Here is a 19,951-nt window from a genome sequence, read left to right as displayed (position 1 = left end):
ACAAATCTTAACTCAACAAAAAATAAATATGTATATTCTTTTTTTTTATTATTATTACTTAGATGTGTGGACGAGCTCACAGCCCACCTGGTGTTAAGTGGTTACTGGAGCCCATACACATCTGCAACGTAAATGCGCCACACACCTTGAGATATAGTTCTAAGGTCTCAGTATAGTCACAACGGCTGCCCCACCCTTCAAACCGAAACGCATTATTGCTTCACAGCAGAAATAGGCGGGGTGGTGGTACCTACCCGTGCGGACTCACAAGAGGTCCTACCACCAGTAATTACGCAAATTATAATTTTGCGGGTTTGATTTTTATTGCACGATGTTATTCCTTCACCGTGAAAGTCAATCGTGAACATTTATTAAGTACGTATTTCATTAGAAAAATTTGGTACCCGCCTGCGGGATTCGAACACCGGTGCATCGCTCGACACGAATGCACCGGACGTCTTATCCTTTAGGCCACGACGACTTCAAATGTATATACATAATTATTACAAAATTTCAAAGTAGATAGTCACTGGTGATCCCTAATTCCGCAATACAATAATACAAACCGGAAGGAGACCTTGTAAAGATAGTAGGGTATTTTTAGTTTATTGATAAGCAGGACTATGTTATTTTATTGCGTAAGAGCTTTACTGTAAACTATGTACTCAGTAATTTATTATTAATCTAATAATATAATACTTATACATTCTAATAATATAAATACATATAAGGAAAGCAAACTTTTAAAAATTATATTTCAGGTTGTTTTAAATTTCACCCGCTATAAAAAGTATCTACTACTGTAACACTAAGTTTATGAACTTAGTCGTTCGTCAAATGTCACAGCCTATAAATTCTTCCCTGTAATTCCCTGTAATATCACGCTGGATAAACATACCCAATTTTAATTGAATAACTTAACATTGGGGCCCGAAACTGAAGGTTATTAGAAAACTAAAAGTGGCCAAGCCCTTGTGTATAGTTTTTCGGTCATTGTACCGCAGAATATTACGTGACGTGTTTCGCGATGTAATTAAACAAATTATAGTCGTTGAATAAAATTAGTCGTTAACATGTTTTTCCATGAATTTGGGCGGTAGGTATTAAAATGTATTCCGTGAGTTTTTATTTATATATATAAAAAAAAAAAAGCGTCGATCTGACTTTGTAACTTGCGTACAAACGTTTTGGGGTGGTCGGAATAATAATCTTAATATGTTTAAAGTGGAAAAAATAGATAAACATTATACATTATTGCTTACGAGAATATAATTAACTTATTATAAAATATATCATTTGTCAGGTTATTCTGAGAATTCGTTTGTAAATTATTATGTTAACAAATTAAGATCTATTAGGGTTATAATTACATTGTATTACAACATTTAGTATTTTGTTGTTTAATGATTTCTAATGTGGTGTTTTACCATTTCGATTATTAGCATTACCGATATCAACAAGGGAAGAATCGCTGCGTTTGTTTATATTACTATATTTCCAAAGATTGCTTTTGTTTTGGAAAATTGTATGTATTTATGTCTGCGTCTTTGTGATATATCTTTCTTTATACTAGATCTGGTAAAGTCAAAAAGTCAAAGAATTAGATAGATGGTCTAATTAACAATTCCTGATCGACGATGCTCGTTCAGAAGAAGTAGGACAAAAAAAACCTGCCCACATTCTTCCTTTTTTTTTTTAAATATAATTTTATTTTTTATAATTTTAATGGTATTTTAAGGTATCTCGTGCTCAGTTTTAAAACCATTCCATCAAGCTCGTACAAAATCTGATCGTTAAAGATTAAAAAAATTAACATACAAGGGGCACTCAAGCAGGTGGTTAACCAGCAGCGGATATTACCTACAACGTTAGTGTAGGGTCAAAAGACCCTTCAAGGTCGCGGTCACGACATTTCGCAGCGTCGATAACCTTCACTAGGCGCCTTGAAAAGATTTAATATTATTTAGCCCATACTATATGGGTAATATATACATATGTCGAATAGCTACGAAGTGACGACATTTTTAATGTCTGCCTATTGTTTATGGACACATGGAGTGTTATCATAAACATGAGATGGGACGCCATCTCGTTTACTCATTGACGCCAATAAGGATAAAATTTATTGAATTTCAGTGAAATTTAAAAGAAATAAATCCAATATATTTATACGTGTATCTTCATAAAGATACTAGATCTTATTTCATAATTAAACTTAAAAAATGTATTGTTCTCTGTATTCTTTTAAAATATATTTATTTACATTATGTAGGTAGTTCGTGTCGTTCCATAAACTATTTATGACGGGTATACTCGTGCGGACTCACAAGAGGTCCTACCACCAGTAATTACGCAATTAATTATAATTTTGCGGGATTGATTTCTATAATCAAATATCCGTTGGTAGATTCTGTGAAGCACTGCTGTCGCTAGGGCTAGTGTTAGCAAATTCTCTCAGGTTGAGACTGTGAGTTGACCTACCCGTTAGGATGTAGTTGGATTAATTAGCCTTTTAGGCTACCAGTTTATAGACAGGAAAAAAATCTAATAATAGAATAATAGAATAAACAGAAAAGTAATTTAATTTTAAATGTACACGTAAATAATATAACGATTTATTAATAATTAATTTTAGATATTATTATGTACATGGAATCCACATATCATTTACACCTGTTGCCTTTACGTGACGACGCGCCTCGCCGGTAAACATCTGTCGTCCTCATAAAGCGGCAGGTGAAGCATATAAAAACAAACACATGATTTAAATTTCGAAACATCCGGAAACTAACTAGAACTAAGGGGGTCGTTTCCAAAAGTGATAATAGTGATGGGTGATTCCTGACCTAAATAAAAATCGCTTTTTTTTATGTCAGCTATATATCACTGGTGGTAGGACCTCTTGTGAGTCCGCGCGGGTAGGTACCGCCGCCCTGCTTATTTCTGCCGTGAAGCAGTAATGCGTTTCGGTTTGAAGGGTGGGGCAGCCGTTGTAACTATACTGAGATCTTAGAACTTATATCTCAAGGTGGGTGGCGCATTTACGTTATAGATGTCTATGGGCTCCAGTAACCACTTAACACGAGGTGGGTTGTGAGCTCGTCCACCCATCAAAGCAATAAAAAATAAAAAAGACAGCTATTTTACTGTGCGTATTGTAACACAAATCAAAAAAAGCGCGAGTTCAACGGACCCGTAGGGTAAAGGGTCGTAACCGCCACCTGCCTTCACATTACGTGGACGACTTGCTCACTAAAACTAAAACGTTTACTGTTTTAGCTTAGAAAATTAATATTTATTTCGAGTAATTATCATTCTGTTTGTTTTTGGTTCAGAAACGGATTCCTTACATCCAGCATATTGTTATGTGTCTTATCTTAGAGCTTATTAAAAAAAAAAAAAAGATTGCTAACAGAATGTTGGAAAACGCGCTATTTATTACACTGTTTTTTTACTGATAATATCTATACTTTTTCCTATCATCTCTTCTTGAAGATATGGTAATAAAAAGATAAATAAACATTTTTTCAGCATTATTGGTGAAGAATTGAGAAGCAATTTGAAAGTAAATGTCATACTCTAAACCTACTTAAAGATAATATTAAGTAAATATAATTCTGTTCAGATTTAAGTAGGCGGTTTAAGATTGCTATTGGCATTTTCAAAATTGTGGGCGGATCTAGGTGGGTAGTAAATTGTGGGCAGAACTCACACGCGTAAGGCTGTAAAAGTTGTATTCATATCAAACGAAGCAAAGAAGCAGTTCAATTACATAAAGATGTAAGGAAGGGAACGAGATAACTTCGATATTTAACTGGTGGTAGGGTTCTGTGTAGAAGCCCGCCCGGGTTGGTACCACCGTCCTGTCTATTTCTGCCGCAAAACAGTAATACTGTGTTCCGGTCTGAAGGACAGGATAGCCGGTGTAACATACATCCCATGCTGCTGCCCATCCAGGCCAGGATAGGCAGCGCATCTGAGTCACTGATGTAGTTTGGATGTCTATGGGCGACGGTTATCATTTCCCATCAGATGAGCCGTAAGCTCGTCTGCCTATCGAAAGCAATAAATATATATATATATATATATATATATACACCCCTATTTTTTAATTAATACAAAAAATTTCACTGGGCTCTAAGTACCTTTAACTAATCATATTTGTGTAGTTAAAAAATAAAAAACACTAAGTCTGAAAACTATCCACAAAAATACGTAATAACTGGTAAACGATAAATAATTATAAAAAAAATCAATCAATGACCGATAGTAGGTACGTGCGGCGGGGTTTGGGTACCTACGGGGCGCTGCTCCATTGATAAATTCCGGGAAACTCAAGTCGAAGCCCGCCACCCCTTGTCCCTCTGCGCCCGCGCCGCGCCCCTACGCAACAACGACAAAAAACATTGCTAAATTGTTAGCGGAAGTGTGTGCATGCTTTTTTTCGTTGCAACAGTTGTTTATTTAAGTTTTCCCTGACGCGATGGCTTATCAGTTCACATCACGGGAGTATGTAGCTATGCTTCGTGCATACTTTTTGAGTGGAGAAAACGCGAGTGCAGCTGTACGTATGTACAGGGAAGACACCCGAACGCTCGACAGCCAAATGTGCGAACCGTGGTAAATGCTTACCACCGTTTACTTGATCACGGTTCATTCCACGCACGGTCACATAGTCAAGAACGAGGAAGACCGGCGTTGTCACAAATCTGTACGACGATGTACTAGCGTATTTTGAAGAGGATCCCGGCGGAGTACAAATGACGCTGATCGACGGCTTAACATCAGCCAGTCCTGTGCCTGGAAGATTATTAATATGGCTGGATTACATCCATATCACTACAGGAAATCTCAAGAATTAACGCCCATGGACTTCTTTTTGTGGAGTGAAATTAAGAGACGTGTGTTCAGAAGCGAGCCAATTAGGCTCGAATGATTAAAACAGCGCATATTGGACGCTATTCAGGAAGTGAAAAGACAGAGAAGCGTACTTCTCTCGTTAAAAACAATTTAATGAAACGAGCCCGTCTGTGTATTGACAATGGTGGTGGACATTTCGAAGGACAATTGAAATACTTGTAAGTTTAGTAAATAATACCTATGTAAATAATTATTGTAAATAGCACCTGATTCTAACTTCACAAATATGCCAAAATTTCTCTTTTCTTTTAGTACAGAATACCTTATTTTATTTTGATATTTGTTTATTGTTTTCTAATCACATACGTATTTAATTAATTGTAGAAAGGTAATTTTGCCGGTCCTAAGCCCGGATGAATATGAAGGAGAGGTTAGAATTTAGAAAATTAAATAAAGTAGGTAACTACATCACATGTTCTTTTGTTTCATTTTATTGTCTAAGGCTACCTACGTCACAAGTGCGACAGTACGAATGCGAATGAGTAGGATGGAATACCATCGATGAAGTTCAATGAACTAATGAATGGATTGTAAAATAATATGTCCATGATTTCAGTGAGATTTTTTACAATAAACAAATGATAATAACTTTGCTATTTAAAGGTATTATGAGATTCTTCCGTCACATATGTGATAATAATGTCTTCTCTAATATGTCCTTAAAAATTTTGTACTAGTTAAAAAATAATGGTGTATAGAACTAATTCAAATTCTGTTTAATTAAGACGTTTGTATCGAATACAAAAAGAAAAACAACATTGGGAGGGACATGTTATTCACGTCATAGCATCACTGTATGTGGAAAAAAACAACAGCCAGGTGCAGCAGGGTTCAATGTTCTACGCAGCTTGTTTTGTTTGAGAAACGAACTTATGGGTCTTCATTCGTTTTAACTTCAGGGTATCGAGACAAAACCGCCACCTGGCTAATATGTACACAAAATAAATAAATATTGTAATGTAAAAATATCTTATATATAAAATTCTCGTGTCCACAATGTTAGTTACCATACTCCTCTGAAACGGTTTGACCGATTTTTATGAAATTTTATGTGCATGTTCAGTAGGTCTGAGAATCGGCTACTATCTATTTTTCATACCCATAAGTGATATAAGAGTTGTCCACCCCTAACATAATTTTTTTATATTTTGGACAACTTTTTTGTTATAATTAGGCATTATGTAGTTGAATGAGGTTTTGTTATTTTTATATTCCCTCATCGTTAACAGCGCTACATGCCTCTTTCACTCATTTACCACATCCTTACACACTTACAATAACTTAGTTTTTTTTTCTACACTAGAAATTCCGGATCAGCTAGTATATATATAAAAATAAGTACAGCGTTTTTCTTTATTAAGCGTAATGTATGCAGTTGAATTAGAATCAATATACCTGTTATTTTTTCTCTAAACAAAATATAAAGCAACAAAAAACAGTATGTAATAAATAAAAACCTCGACGAGGCAAAAATACATATTGTGAATGACTGACTCGGTGGTGCAGTAATCAGAGCCCCCGGCTGCTGGGTGAAGGGTCGTGGGTTCGGTTCTCATCTCTGGCAAGCATTTGTATGATGAGTCGGTTTGCTTGCTCTATTTATAATAATTTAAATGTATATATAACATGTACAGGGTTAATTCACCCCTGAGGTTGATCTTAGATTGGTTGAAAATTGTAAAACCTGATCTATTTTAATTTAACAAATAGGACAAAAAAAGGGAGACGTATAATTCGCTCACCCTACTCGTGGAACTCGTGGAATGCGAGCCTATGGGTTTCGTCTATGTGTACGTCGAACTTTTCGAGACACAACCCGCTGTGTTTTTCGCTAGATCTTCTCACCGAGTCGCAATTCCGACCCGGTGCTAGACTCAGCCTTTAAAAATAATAAAAAGTGAAAAAAAAAAATAGTAGGATGAAACCCATTAGAAAAGGAGGAAAATATTATAAAAATGAAAGGAAATATAATTTACGGGCGATCTGAGGTCGGGAAGGGTTTTTTTTTTTTTATTGCCCTTGTAGGCAGACGAGCATACGGCCCACCTGATGGTGTATGGTTACCGTCGCCCATGGACTTCAGCAATGCCATGGGCAGAGCCAAGCCACTGCCTACCGAGGGGTGAGTTTTTAAGGGTAAAAAACGGTTTTTCTCGATTTCCGGCAAAACTAAAAGTCCTATGGAAAAAAGTCAAATGGCAAAGTTGTAGGTAATAAAAGGATCTAAAACTTTTGCGTTTACACTTTTTTCAAATAACCTCAAAATTTATGTGAAAAATTCAAAAAACCAATTTTTTGATTTTTTTTTCTTTTTCAAAAATCTGGCTAGGACAGATGTCAGCAAATTCTTACGCTAATCCACGTAGGCTCGTACACCGGTCACGGTGAAGCCAGAAAGCGTCGAGGCTACTGGCAGATTACAAACACGTTTTAATGAAAAATGTAAAGCATTTAATTTTGGATAAAATTATTGTTTTAACTTATTTGGATCGTCTCGAAGGTCAATTTTTACATAGTTTAAAATATGTACATAATAATATGTACAAATGTAAGTTATTAAACATATATTTTCCATTACTTTACTCGCTTCTTTTCAATCATCTCTTCATTCATGTACTAGTATTGAGAATTGGCGATAATGTCACTTTTAGGAAAAATGTAATGCTCCACATTTTCAAAGTTAATTTTTTTCTTAGTTTACTCTACTTATTCTTTTGGAATTATTTTAATAGATAAATAAACATGTAAAATCTCTGCACCACCCTATGGTCGACTGGAAGAGAATGCCCATGGCATTAAGTCCGCCTGTGTACAAGTTTTGTTTTGTGCATAAAGTATAAAAAAATTCAAAAATAAATAAATAAATAAAAACAAATACTACATTTATTTTTTTGACTATTATTTTTTTAATGATTCAACTACCTAATTCGCGATTCCGATTTAAATACATCTTTGACTGGACGAAATAACTACGTTCCGTTAAATGAGGATTGTTAAATTAAAATTGTAAACGATATTATGCAGCAAATAAACACCTACGCATATTTGAAGGATTACTGATACTTACGGTAAGCACAGCACATCTGGTCTTAATAATGTATGTATGATAAATCACGCACGAACCTAACACGTGCTGGCACGCAGCTGCGTCTTTTTAGAAAAAATGCATTGATTAAAAAAAAAAAAACTCTCAGAAACATCTACCAAGCAATGTATTGTGTATAAATACTTACCTCAACAGATAGTGTGGGCAAAATGTACCAAAAAACACGAACATACGAAATAATTGTGGTTGCTGTTGTGTATATTATTATTATTTGTATTGCATATCACTATCACTACATACTATAAACAAAGTCGCTTTCTCTGTCCCTATATCCCTATGTATGCTTAAATCTTTAAAACTACGCAACGGATTTTGATGCAGTTTTTTTTAATAGATAGAGTGATGACTGCATATTTTTTTTTCCTACCTAAGCTGATAGCCTTGAGAGGCTATTTCAGCGTAACCGTGGCTAGTAGGTGAGCTCACGGGGCTCAAACCTGATGACGTTGCTAACACGAACCCTAGCAAGAGCCGTGCTTCGCAGAATCTACCACCGGATCGGAAACGCGACCCACTGAGAAGATCCGGCGAGAAACTCAGTGGGCTGTGTCTGAGAGTTAATTTACTCGTCGAGCCCTTCGTCGCAAGCGACGGGTTCGACGAGAACGGTGACCGGTGCTTGAAGTACCTAGAAGCACTGTTAGTGGATCGGGAGAATCCGAGATGACGTGTTTTGGGCGACGTCGACTGCTTTCCATTCTGTCCGCAGGATCGGGAATGTAGTTACCGGCGGCCACGATGAGAGGGTTCTCGTGTCGTGCCGCTTTATCGAAGTGGCGCATCGACGCCGACTGTAGATACTTAGATGACTGCTTGATGAAATAGGCAAGATACGACATACATAATATAAGAATATACATATAAGAATAGATAAGAAACATACTTGTGCAAGCTTACATTAAATCATACTATCAGTAATTATGCAATATTTATAATATAATTTTTATGAAATAATTAGAAAGGTTTTATTTACACACCGGGCATTTTATTATTTTCTGGGCAGTCCAAGCGAGCGTTGTTTACATGCCAAATAAATTATTACACAGATTGGCGGGCCAGAAAAAGTACATTTTAATGTTATTGGTATTTCCAGATTAAAAAATATTCATTGGATATTTTCATACCTTCTTAACTCATTTTTTTATAAGAAATATATTTTATGAGTTTAAATTAAGCTTTGCTTTATTGCAGCAAGAATTTTTTGCTGGTCGTTGTTGGCTCAAGGGCCATTAATTGGATAGTCGTTAGGCCACGACGATTTTCTATTATTATTATTATTGAGGAATTATGATAAATTGTATGTATTGAAGGGATATACGGCATTAATATTGAGTAGAAGAGAATTAGGTTGTTAAGAAAACTAGCTTGGTAAATTATATTTTCAAATAGTTTAAATTTTGTAGCAATAAATTGTCAGTGTCTTGGATGAATTATTTATTACTGCATTTATATCTATCGAACGCGACGCATATCTTACCAAAAAAAAAACTTGTCACAATTTTATTGTTTATGTAAAATGTATTTAGTTCAAAGTGGTTCAGTTCGTTTATTTTAGATTTACTTAAATAACTATTGAATTGGGTGGATTTTGTTTTGATTTATTCGATTAATTAATTTATTTATTTATTGATACAGATTATTTGCAATTACTTAATTGAAAAATTGTCATATTCGCGTTCGAGTAACGAATTCTCTCTATATTCTTTAAACTAAAATATCATCGTATATTTATTTATGATTTTAATGCATCACATTCAAACTAAGAAGGCGGTGGGTTCCGAGGCGAACGAAGAGAATGGGGATTTTAGGGGGTACTACGACCGTCGACGTCAAAACGCGCGCGCGGCGTGTCCTCGTCCCCCGCCCGCTGTAGTACGTACCCCACGCGCCACACAGTGCGGTTGTTCTGTCTAGCGAGGCTGCGAGCGGGACGCACGTTCGTAGTCAATGTGCCAGCAGCGTGAGCGATCGTTGTGCTGCATTTGTATTTTGATTTTTGTTGTCTGTCAGTCCGCGTCGCGCCGCCACACGAAACGGTCGTACACGCGTAAACACAGCATAGAGTTAAATATCAATTTCGCATTCCATCAATTTTAGTAGTGTTTACTTTTGAGCTTGACTGTTCTAAAATTATATCTGAATGAACTGTGATAGTGTTTTGAACAATAATAATATTCAACGTGTCCTATAAATCGAAATGAGTGGATTGACCACCAGAGTTAAAAGAGGATCGAGGGGTAGTGCTACTCTTCTGGAAGCTGCTAATAGAATTTTGCGATTACTCGGCGTTAGCTCTACAAAACGCGGGAAACAACCCTCCCCAAAATCGAAGGTAAGGTCAACGACTTAATGTAGACGCCCCGGTACCCACAACTGTATTTTGTTATGTTGATGCACACTCGTTTATAGAAAGCGCCTACTCCGTACGATACATAAGATTAAATTTAAGAATACGCTTCTTGTACTATAATTATTGAATTACTTCAATACCACAATACTTACTGTTAATTATTAATGTAGGAGGATTTTGTTTAGGTACTTAAATTAAAAAATAAAACTTTTATTAAAGCTTAATTACGCTTTGTGATGAAACTATGAAAGTGAAAGGCTTGGAATGCGCATAAGTACAAAGTATGTCAAGAGAGTAGCCTTAATAATTATTTAACAGGTATTTTAAAATTATTTGTTGAAGTAAATATATTATCAATTTCGAAATTCAAAAAAAACACCTCTAAATCTTTGATATTAGTTTGTTTTTATAAATTTTCATCTAACGGTTTCCTTAATATGCTAACGGTTTTTACTTGTAACTTTCCCTCGATGGCAACGTACATATGTTTTGAATCGAAACGCTAAATAATTTTAATGTGTCGCGACTAGCAGGCGATGCAAACAAACGAGCGAGTCGCGCGCTGTGCCACGGCACTTGTTTGTTCACGCGTCGGCGGCGTGACCACCTTGTTTACCACGACGGACGCTTCACAATCTCCATTCGTCATTACGTCCGTAATGATAAATCATAAAAACGTTATTTCAAATGTGTCCGAATACAACATCGTAGACTTATCAGCGATAATATTTATATAACAAATTTTACGGTCATTTTACGTAAACTATAAATAAATATGTAAAATGATATCACGAATAGTTAGTCAACTACGCTATGACGTAAGACTACAGAGCAGATGTGTCTAGATAAATAGTAAGAATGCATTAAAGGTGTTTCGCGACCTACCACAATAAAGTAGGTAGCAAGACTGTTCCACAACATGTTTAATTTTTCAGGTAACCTACCTAAAGTTATTTCAGTTTATTCTATTCTGATTATTTTAAACAGAACCTTTTTTTGCTTTTAGAATCTTATCAACTCAATGACGCGGTTTCGTCATGATATTTAAATGTCATATTTACGTAATCATTCATACGATGTCGTAACCAACATACACGAAAAGGCTGTAAACGTCCATCTAGGTTTTTCTGATGAAGGTTAAATGTACGTGGTGAGATACTTTCTTCCTGAGACAAAATCGCGAAATAACATCGACAGCTTTAAAAAAAAAACAGATAACATTTTTGTTTTGAAACAATGATTACGACATTATCAATGAGAGGTCATTAAATTGACACGTCGCGCGTCGTGTCTAAAACGTGGTTAGTAGTAAAATATCAAAATATTTCGTATAAAATTAAAACATAGAAAGTAACAAAATATGAGATAAGATAACTTGCTAATACATGTAATAAGACTGAATGTAAAGTAAAGAATGTATTAACAAAGTACAGGGCAAATTTTACAGGCTTTGCAATAAACGTGCAACATCCGTTTTAGGTGTATTTGGTACAAGGTCTCCGTGTTGTGCTAACCTCCGCCGTTCAACACCGATGAAAATTAGATTTCGGGTTAAAAAAGTATGTCGTGGCCTGTTAACTTAACGCGATTTAACAGTTTTTTCAATTCACGCTATGTTTATTCAATATATACAAAAAAAACCACAATCTATAACCGGACAACAACAATAATATCGTTGGCAATCAACAATGCAGCGCATTTCCTTTACAAAAAAAAAAACCGCTCCGAGCAAGTAACGTAGTGAATTTGGTGACGCAGAATGCAAAATGCCGGTTGAAGTCGGTTATGAAGTCTGTGTACTATCTACTGGAAGGAAGAGCGGAATGCGTTGCGAGTACCGTTGCGGCAGCCGCGGAATGCGAGACCTACTTGCTTGCACGGAATGGCAGCCTTATTAATTGTGCTTATGACTCATTCGAAACTTCAATGGACCACACTGAATGCTTATTGTTAGATGTGATCATGTGATTCAGTTACATCTTAACGCATAAAAATCTATCGATTAATTTATCGAAACAACATAATTCCAGTACAAAACTTTTTGTGTAGAACAAACAGCCAATAATTTCGACCAAACAAAAAAAAAGGATTGTACCCGTTAATAGTTAATACGCTCCGTGAATTATGTTTTGTCACACTTTCGTATTATTGGTCATTCGGCTATAGAGTGCCGTTAAATTGCAGACATTCGGTTCATGCGGACAAAAATTTAAAAATATGGTTGTCTCCGTCTCACTTGATGTTATTGAATGGGAGCCTCATTTTTTGCACGATGACGCTTCCATTAAAAAACGGACAAAAAACTTAGCAGCGAACGAACTCGAGAAATGGAGCATCGAACTTGGTTGATGGTGCCCATGAACGTCAGGGATGTAATACAACTGCGTAAAAGAAAATATCAGAACAACGATATTTAAAATATAATTTCGGTCTCTTTCGAATTTAAAATGCAGTTACTAAAAATTTTATATATAGAGTATATATGTATGTGTAGTATGCGTATGCTCGGAAAGATGTTCGTCCTTTTTTTACTAAATAACAAAAAATAATCCATACAAAATAGTCTTTCGTAAGCTGTGACTTTAACACTAAACTAATGCTAAAGAATGTCAGTTTGACAGATTAAAATATCAAAAGTAATCTGATTCATTTTTAGAACTTTGTTGACAAACAAGACCTATTAACCCAGGCATCATCCACGGTGAATTTTATTCTAAATCACTTTAAGAAACTTCGATTTAGAACACTTGCTTACACTCATCGTAAACGGACTTCGTCAGTTAACCAATAAGAAAAAAAGTATAAAAGGAATCTTTTTTTTTACAGATTGGCAGTCGAGCGTCTAGTGAGGTCCGTGCTCCTATTGCGGCTGCTGAGTCTATAGTGGAAACTCCGGTAAAAATGCAGGCTTCACCGGCTACGACAGTTACGGCCCCCGCCCCTGCTTCATCTCCGGTACCGAGCCAGTCTCACAAAACTACTAAGCGATCTGCAAAGGATTATATCTTCGGAAAATTAATAGGAGACGGCTGTTATAGTACAGTCTTCTTAGCCAAAGACATACACACCGGGAAAGAATATGCAAGTAAGTGTACATACACCACGTTTGATAGTTTTAAAGTTAAATTATTTAATTTTATCATAATCATAATACATTACATAACTAAAGTAGTAAAATATTCATTAATTTGTTTCAGTTAAAGTCTGTGAGAAACATCACATAATACGAAAAAAGAAGCGAGAATACATAAAACGCGAAAAAGACGCTTTAAATATGCTATTTAATGTGCCCCACGGTTTCGTTAAATTGTATTGTACGTTCCAAGATGAAGAGAGATTGTACTTTGTATTATCTTATGCGAAGAATGGGGAACTTCTTTCATATATCAATAAAGTTGGCTCTTTCGAATTAAATGTGGCCAAACATTATGCCGCTGAATTACTATGGGCTTTAGAGAAAATGCACGCGCAAAGAATTATTCACAGGGATTTAAAACCGGAGAACATACTATTAGACGAGAACATGCATTTGTGTATAGCCGATTTTGGTACTGCAAAAATTCTTAATTCCAAAGAAATTAGCTCTTCTCCGAAAAATAACGAAAATGATAATTCACAAAATGAACGTTCAAGGAAAATCAGTTTCGTTGGCACGCCTCAGTATGTTAGTCCAGAATTACTACACGATTGTGTTGACACTCGGGCTTCTGATCTGTGGGCTTTGGGATGTATTATCTACCAGATGATATCAGGATTACCTCCTTTCCGCGCTGCAACGGAATTTTTAATTTTCCAAAAGATTCTCAAAATGGATTATGAATTTCCGGAAGGTTTTCCAGCAGATGCTAAAGACCTTGTAGAAAAGTTATTAGTGCTCGATCATTCCAAGCGAATAGGAGCTGACGATAAAGGAGAGACGTACCACAGTATCCGCAATCATCCTTTCTTTGAAGGCGTTGACTGGGATAAACTGTGGGAGCAAACTCCACCGAAAATCAGTCCATACCTGCCAGGAGGTTCATTTGAAGAAGAATATAATGTGCCCGACTATCTTGAACCAGGTCTTGGAAATAAAGAGCTAGTGCGTCTTTGGGGAATAGATTTATCGACATCCAAAGGTTTGTTTTTAACTCTACTTACACTTTTTTACTAAGCTTATGAAAATAAATGAAGCTCTAACATACACACTTATAATAAACTAGGATTGATTATAATTAATTACCAAATTTAATAAGGGTTATTTTTTGTAGGTATATTGAACATCAGCCCTGAAGAAAAACGTCGCCGCTTAGAAATTCAAGCCCGAGATAGTAAATGGCATCAATTTGTGGATGGTGAGCTGATACTGAAACAGGGCCTTGTCGACAAGCGAAAGGGCCTGTTTCCCAGGCGCCGGATGCTGCTTCTTACTACTGGACCTCGACTATTCTACGTTGACCCAGCAAATATGATCCTTAAGGGGGAAATACCCTGGTCCCCAGAATTGCGCGTTGAAGCCAAAAATTTCAGAATATTTTTAGTACATACGGTAAGAATAATACAGTATTGCTTTTAAGTAATAATTATGATTATGAATTGTGATATTATTAATTATGATTGTGTGTACAAAAATACAGTACATATTAAATAATTTATGTATTTTATAATTTATTAATTTAAACTATTTCATACTATATTTTCAAAATATAATTGATGATCTTCTGGTCATATTATATTGAATTGGTTATAATATTTTTGCAGCCGAATCGTACATATTACCTAGAAGATCCAGATTCTTACGCATTGGAATGGGAACGTGTCATCGACGAAGTGCGTATTGAAACATATGGGCGCGACACGACTTAAATGCCGGCGCTGCCGCAGACCCGAGCAGAGCCTGCGACGCTGCCGCGGCCCTCGGGCCCCGCGTTTTATCACAGCACCCCACTCGTTGAGTGTGCACATATAGGAAATTGTAGCCTTGGCTTCGAGCATGGCCAACATCCGATAATAATATGTTCGGTCAGTACGACCTCCTGACCGAAGCATCCGTTGCACGGCGCGTCGTGAGCCGCGGGCGGCGCCACATTTGTTCCAGAGCGCAAGATGAGACGCCCGCGCCGCACGTTTCGTACACCGGATCCTATTTAATGAGGCGACGACGTGTTCTAATGATGAATCACTGTGGATATTGATTGACTGATTCCTATTAACGTTTAGTAATGATATCCCAACTATTTTAAATTATTCTAATTATATAAGTTCCTTATTTATCGTGATTATCAATGGTGATGTGTAAATATTTGTCTTGTTGCGATTGCTTAGTTATAATGCAACGGTCACTGTGGCATTGCATGCTACATTGCGGCCGGATGTAAGTTGCATTCGGGTCTCATATACAGACTTGTAATCACCACCTGCGTGTTCACAAAGCTCATTCCTGTTGGTAACTAGGCAATTTATAGCTAAATATTATTTATTTATACTAATTTTTTTGCCAACGGGATTTGGATTGCTGTACAGAGATAACTGTAGGAAAATTGTATCATTAAATGAGGGCCTAGACAACACAACAACATAGGTCATATTGAATGGAATATGAATTTTAGTAAGTTACTATGCAGTTTAATTTGACCTATACCTAGTGATTGCGCCGTGGATAAGCTGTCGAAAAGAGAATGGTCCGGAGAAGTGTTAATATACTTACAATTAATGTACTGCATGAAAGTACTCTCCAATTAAACATTGTCGAGAGTTTGCAGCTTCGTGCATAAATATTTGAAATATAGGTAATTCTAAATAGTAAAGGTATACGGAATTCCACCAAAGGTGACAATTATAAATTAATTGCTAGTTTGTGTGGTATATTTGGACTTGAGTTGATGGTTTTATTAAATTTCATTGGTAGTGATCCTTTGCAGACTGAATTTTCATGTAAACAATCTTAGACTGTTCAATGTCATGTGTTTATCTGATAATACCGATTTAGTTTCGTGAACAAGAGTAGAGGTTTAAATTTAATTAGTTTATTATTCAAATGCCTAAAACTTGCCTGTTATATTTAAATTAGGGCTTATTGTAAATTCGGGATTAAATCCATAGTCTAATAGGAAGTCCTCATTTCATTTAGCAAATTTTAAGTAATAGATCAATTTAGTGGGTTCTTTAATAAGATATTTATTTATGATAATTCATTAATATGGCCAATGTATTATAACACAATTCACCCGATACCATTTACTTTGGATTTTCCATGACATTGTTATCAAGCAATTACAAACTGCATTTAAAATTTAATACTGTTAACTACTATAATTATATTTACAAAATTTGTATCACATAAACTACCTACATCAAGTAACAAAATAAGAAATTGAAAATAAATTGAAGTTGATTTTTAATTGTTTATTATTATTTCTTTCAATAACGTAAACCTGTTTTTAAAATAAAGTGAATAAAAGTGAAACATGTTTTTTATTGCAATGCAATCCAGTAAGTTTATGTACGTGTGGAAATTATTACGAAATACAAAGAAAAAATGTTTTATTTATAATTATAAATGCAAATCGTACACCAAAAACGGATAAAGTAAAACACAAAAAGAAGAAAAATTAAAGCATTTTGCAATTGATAAACTACTGGAGATATAACCTCAGGAGTGTATGCGTCCGGTAAGCGGACGGTCGTAAAACTCATGCCGAATAGAGACTCTCAAGGATTGGGGATTCTGAATAGGGATGCAGCATGATACATGCTGCGGCTAGTCTAAATAATGTGGGATCAGGCCAAGAAGAAGTAGATAATCCAGCACATGATTTAAGTACCTACTTCGACATTAGCAGTCAAGTAAAAATAATGACGTTTCCGCTTGTATTAATGGTGTTGCCCGAGAAATTCCCTTTTCCTTATTCACATTCGCTTTATTTTTTATAGCTTGCACCCATGTTGCTCGCTCATTTTATAGCGGTTACGCATACTTTCTTGAACTATTCGTATTTCATTTAATAATTTACGACTCAGTTCTTAGAGCAATTTGCTTGCTTTACTAGGATGTCATTTCATTTTATCTCACCTCGTCTCGTTGCACTCCATTTCATTCAAATCTATATAAGTGTATTACAATTTCAAATAAACTAATTTCATTCCGCTTCCCATTTCACTTAAAGTATTATACAATAATTAGAGATTTTTATCAACTGTATGTATGTTGTGACAACAATAGTAAGGCGACGGGATAACGCGAACTCCCCGTCACTCAAAACATGACTTGTCGGATTCTCCGAATCAATTCTCGGTGCTTCTAAGCTTTCCAAGCGCTGGACATCGTTTTCGTCGAGCTCGTCGAATACGACAAAGAGTTCTACCAGAGTGCAGCTTAGCTTATAAACATAACTCACTGAGTTCCATCTTGCCGGATCTTTTCAGTAAGTCACGATTCGATCCAGTGGTAGATTCAGCGAAGCGCTGCTATTGATAGATTCAGCGAAGCACTGCTATTACTAGGGTAAATCTTGAACAACGTAAGCACCATTAAGTGTAGGACATAACAAAAATATGTTGCTTTTGGGTTTGCCTTAAAATTTTAGGGGAGAAGGAATAGGCCACTTTTCTATAATTTTGCTTAATATATCTATCTACTGTTGTCCATTATTCTAACAACTACAATCGTACTTCGTGGCTTAAAGGCTTCGTAATCAAATCATAAAATATTCGGAAAAAATAATTCACTTCCAAAGAGTAAATCACAGTTCTATGAAACTGAGCTTATGCTGAGTGTCCCAACCATTCTCGTCGAACCCGTCGCTTGTGACGAAGGGCTCGGCGAGTAAATTAACCCACAGACACACAGCTCACTGAGTTTCTCGCCGGATCTTCTCAGTGGGTTGCGTTTTCGATCCGGTGGTATATTTTGCGAAGCACGGCTCTTGCTAGGGTTCGTGTTCGCAACAACTCCAGTTTTGAGCCTCGGGAGCTCACCTACTGCTCGATGACGCTGATATGGTCTTTCAAGACTTAGGTAGCAAAAAATAAACTGAGTGCTATTATCAAACCCTTTGCCTTTTTGGCGGGATCGCGAAGAGTGAAGTTGTGTGATTTGTTTTATTTTATCTATTTAGTGTTTCTTCAGGTTTAAATGTTTATTAACTGTTTAGTATCTCTGAAAGTGCACAAAAGTGGGAAAATGAAACAAAGCCGCTGGACGTAACTTCTCGGGATCCTCCAAAAAGTGAGAAAGTCTCAGTAAATAACCACCATTTTACTGAGATTATATTTCATCCCATATCATCTTATTTCATTTCATTTTATGCCATACTTCATAATATTAATCAACTTCATTGCATTTCACTTCATATTATCATTTGCAGAGTTAATCACTACATTAATCAAATTACTTTCTCAACCTAATTTATCTATACCGTTCCACGCTGCTAATTTAATTCATACTTACACTGATATTAATAATGGTCAACATGGACAGTTTCCTTCGTTTCTTATTATTCATAAACTCTAAATAATTAAAACGACGAAAAAATCATAATACTTGACTTTCTCAAATATATTAAGTGTATAATCTATGCTTGACTTGGTCATACCTGGGGAGCCACAAAAAAAAAAGAATCCCTTTAGTAGGGGTGTGACTTGAAGGGGAAAAATCGATTCCTAAATAATCGATTTCTCTCTCTTTAAAATATATCGATTTCCTCTATATAATCTATTTTTCTAACTATTCCAAAAGTTGCATTTTTCGTACATAATATTTTACCAAATCCACAATCTGTTGGTTTTAAAAATAAAAAACAAACCCAGGTTTTTTTAAAATAATGATTGAATAATAAACAAAATGAATAAAATTATTACTACAAATTTTTAGTACAATTTAACATTTTATTGTAATGTATTTAAAATCAAATGATTAATACAAAAGAATGAAATGACTACCTATTATACACTATTCCAATTACGAAGTCATATGAGACAGACGTTGTTATTATGTTATTGTGTGTGTGAATTAATTGTATAATGATTTAGATTGATTGTGTATTTTTTTTTATTTACTTTCAAATTATGCGAAACGTGAAGAGTTACGTTCTAAGAAGTGTCAAAAGGGACTTCGTAATTGGAATAGAGTATAGTCTCAAAACTTTTTACTTCTTCCAATTTGACTGTGCCGATTCCAGCTATCCTGATCTAACCGAAACACAATTTGATAAACTTGAGCGATTACAAAATTTCTGTATAAGATTCAATTTGGGTTACGGAAATATGAACATGTATCTGAATTTCGCGCTACGCTCAAATGGTTGCCAATTCACCTTCGCCGTAATGCTCATGTTCTTTTCTTACGGTATTGTATTCTCTTTTACCACAATACGCTCACATATCTCAAAGAACGTTTCGAATTCCAGGTGATACGCATCATTTTCCCTGAGATCATCGGATAGCCTGAGACTGAAAATGCCGACTCATTCATCATCATTCTTTGTTAATTCAGTAACCATCCAGGCGGTTCGATTGTGGAATGCTCTGCCAGATGCAGTGAGAAGTGTTCCAACAATTGCTTTAAAAGAATTGTGAAGGAACATTACTTATCTGCT

At 35.6% G+C, this 19,951-nt stretch overlaps 1 protein-coding gene and 1 long non-coding RNA gene across 3 annotated transcripts in view; one reads left to right on the top strand and one right to left on the bottom strand.

The window, feature by feature from the left end:
- The window catches only part of LOC101746352 (3-phosphoinositide-dependent protein kinase 1), an 89,047-nt gene extending 72,226 nt beyond the window's left edge, over positions 1-16,821 (top strand). The window contains exons 1-5 of one of the 2 annotated variants that reach the window (XM_004931396.4): positions 9,864-10,358; positions 13,203-13,461; positions 13,574-14,494; positions 14,627-14,904; positions 15,117-16,821. In XM_004931396.4, coding sequence (XP_004931453.1) covers positions 10,224-10,358; positions 13,203-13,461; positions 13,574-14,494; positions 14,627-14,904; positions 15,117-15,221 — 1,698 coding nt within the window. In that variant the 5' untranslated portion in view covers positions 9,864-10,223 and the 3' untranslated portion in view covers positions 15,222-16,821. Of the gene's footprint in view, positions 1-9,863; positions 10,359-13,202; positions 13,462-13,573; positions 14,495-14,626; positions 14,905-15,116 lie in introns of those variants that run through there. The other variant, XM_004931397.5, reaches the window with a different exon arrangement.
- Positions 16,822-16,881: 60 nt separating this feature from the next.
- LOC110386130 (uncharacterized) lies at positions 16,882-18,949 on the bottom strand. The gene is made up of 2 exons (XR_002431363.3): positions 18,805-18,949; positions 16,882-18,513 (listed from the first exon to the last, which is right to left on the bottom strand). It is a non-coding gene; the product is annotated as an uncharacterized LOC110386130 (long non-coding RNA).
- Positions 18,950-19,951: the final 1,002 nt, after the last annotated feature.

This window comes from Bombyx mori, chromosome 11, assembly GCF_030269925.1.
Source record: "Bombyx mori chromosome 11, ASM3026992v2".
In the NCBI taxonomy this organism is placed as follows: domain Eukaryota; kingdom Metazoa; phylum Arthropoda; class Insecta; order Lepidoptera; family Bombycidae; genus Bombyx; species Bombyx mori.
Note: the sequence above shows the minus strand (reverse complement) of the source record. Positions and strands in the feature narration are given on the sequence as shown.